At 47.7% G+C, this 2582-nt stretch overlaps 1 protein-coding gene across 1 annotated transcript; it reads left to right on the forward strand.

Annotated features, from left to right (window-relative positions):
- Positions 1 to 394: 394 nt before the first annotated feature.
- On the forward strand, positions 395 to 1923 carry LOC131672865 (nematocyst expressed protein 4-like). Its single transcript, XM_058950366.1, has 3 exons — positions 395 to 522; positions 749 to 1210; positions 1526 to 1923. The coding sequence occupies exons 1-3, from the start codon at positions 499 to 501 to the stop codon at positions 1706 to 1708; spliced, it is 669 nt and encodes a 222-aa protein (XP_058806349.1). The 5' UTR covers positions 395 to 498; the 3' UTR covers positions 1709 to 1923.
- Positions 1924 to 2582: the final 659 nt, after the last annotated feature.

Raw genomic sequence — 2582 nt, forward strand, 5'->3', positions numbered from 1 at the left:
ACACGCGCAACTGCAGCGACGCGACGAGCAAAAGGCCGCGTCGGCGTTGCGGCGCTAGAGCGCGCGCCTCGCCCGATTGGCTCGTTTCGTCGGCGAAGACCCGCGGCATCTCGCCCCGAGTTCCGCTCGCGCTTGCATGCCGCTGCGAGCTGGCGAGGGGCTTCTTTCGCAACCAGCCTCGGAAATGATGGATGGTCAATTCGCAACACAGGCGCACCAGGACGTGGTCGCCGATCGATCGGCATCCTTCGACGAGCTGCGATCGAGGGCTCGCCAGCCACTTGTCGAGCGACAACGCTCAAGCGATTCTGCCAGTCCAAGAGGAAAGGGAGCCGAGGACAAAGCGTTCGAGCATCATCGTCGTCATCCTTCCACTCCCTCGCTTGCCGAAGCAGCGAACCACGGCGGCAGTCGCGTCGCGGCGATAGTTGCTGTGTGGCTTATAAAAGCCGAGAGTAGACCACGTGTGGGACTCAGTGTGCTCACTGCCAAGCAGCCATGAACGGCGCCGCTAAACTGAAAGTGAGTATTCTCGGCGCACGTACAACGAGTCTCTCTCTCTCTCTCTCTCTCTCTCTCTCTCTTTTGCTCTCTTTCTATCCGCTCGACGCATACACGCGCCTGCTCGCCTGATTTCGAGACAAGCTTCTTTCTCTCTCTCTTTCGATTACGCACTCGACGCACTCCTCGCGGCACCAACGAATCTCTTAAATTCTCGCCTTCCTGAAAGAATGCACGACGCTTGCAGGCTCTCTTGCTGCTCAGCCTACTGGCTGTGGCATCTGCCGAAGACGCAGCGGCGACCAAGAAGGAAGTCGAGCCCGCGGCGGCGGTGGCGGCGGCCGCCGCGACGACGACCGTCGAGAAGAAGTCCGAGGAGAAAACCAAACGCGGCTTGGAGCTGAGTCTCGGAGATCACTACGGTTTCGGCGACTTTGGCGCTCACTTGGGCGATGGCCTGGCTGGCCACGAACACATCACGCACGACCACATCAAAGCTGTGACTATCACAAAGCACGTGCCCGTACTTCAGCCGTACCCCGTGATCCACGAGAAACACGTGCCCGTACCTTATCACGTACCGATCAAAGTACCAGTTGACAGACCCTATCCAGTGCATGTTCCGCAACCTTATCCAGTCGTTCACGAGAAGCATATACCTGTGCCAGTCGAGAAACCCGTGCCTTATCCGGTTAAGGTCCCCGTCAAGGTATGAATTTTTCTTTCGTGCTCTTTTCAAAATTTTCGAGTAAAATTAACTTTTTTTATTTGTTAGGCTATATACGCGATGAAAACAATGAAATATTCGTTATGAATATAATTTACGCAGTTAATTACAAAAAACACTTATTTCTTAGACATCTAGACGAGTTAAATCTCAGAGGATCGAACTGTACGAATATTAAACAGTTAATACATCTCGGAAACGAGAATTCTAGCATGTACCATTATTAACGTTCTTGGAAACTATAACACAGATTTCCATCGGTCGTTAAAAGAAACAATATTATTTTCCCTCTCATAGGTACCCGTAAAGGTCCCCTATGAAGTGCACGTACCAGTAAAAGTTCCAGTGGAAGTACACAAGCCAGTACCATACGCTGTCAAGGTACCAGTAGTCGTTAAAGAGCCTTATCCAGTGTACATCAAGGATCATCACCATCACCACGAGCATTACGATCTTCATGGATTCGGACACCATTTCTAGACCAACATAAATTCTCCTCATACTCAGACGATCTCACGAGTGATATTCTGCGCCACATTGTATAAATTCTCCTCACTATCTTTTCCTTGCTCTTCATTTTTTATACGAGTCTTAATGTAGATGTTAATTATTGTATCGCGCGACATTCCACTCTTCATTTTTTACATTTACATGTGAATAAAAGTTTAAAAAAGTTTATTTTTTTACGTTAAAAAAACACGCAATGTTTGCCTTGTCATTTCGCAATCGACATCCTGCAATATATACCTTTATAATCAATCCCCTTGTCGAAGGAAACCGAGCGCGTTGTTGTAATCGCGTTCTTTTTTTTTGTAATATTCATAATGCAGAGTGTAACCTTGTTTTCCGACGAAATTGCGACAACATTCCACTTAAAATCTGCGATTAATAAACTCTGTTGCCGATCGCGCAACGTAGTTGTCGGTCGAGGAAAAGTGCTCACACACACACCCTGCGTAGTTTCGACACTTCCTACTCCACTACCAGTTGTGAGATCTTCAATCTCGCTTGACCTTTGCTGAGAACTTCCCAGGCGTGTAGATTGCACGTTTTCTTCAACGATCTATTCTCGCGCTTGCGACGTTCTTTTTTCCCGCCGTGCATTTAGACTCACACACCCTTCCACCCACGGCTGGATTGTGACACTATTAAAGTTTGCAACTAGTGCGCCATGCAAATTAAGTTGCTCCATTGCGATTTCTTCAACAACACGCTTTCGTCTATCAACTTGAAATGAAAATTTGCTGTTACATCGATATGAAAAGCTCAACCAAAAGATAAACTCAATTTTCTCCTTTCTTTTGTCATTTTGCCCGACGTTTTTATTATCTTTGCAATCAAATGAAATCTTCAA

Source organism: Phymastichus coffea, unplaced genomic scaffold (genome assembly GCF_024137745.1).
Source record: "Phymastichus coffea isolate CEN01 unplaced genomic scaffold, Cenicafe_Pcof_1.1 PCOF00161, whole genome shotgun sequence".
Lineage (NCBI taxonomy): Eukaryota > Metazoa > Arthropoda > Insecta > Hymenoptera > Eulophidae > Phymastichus > Phymastichus coffea.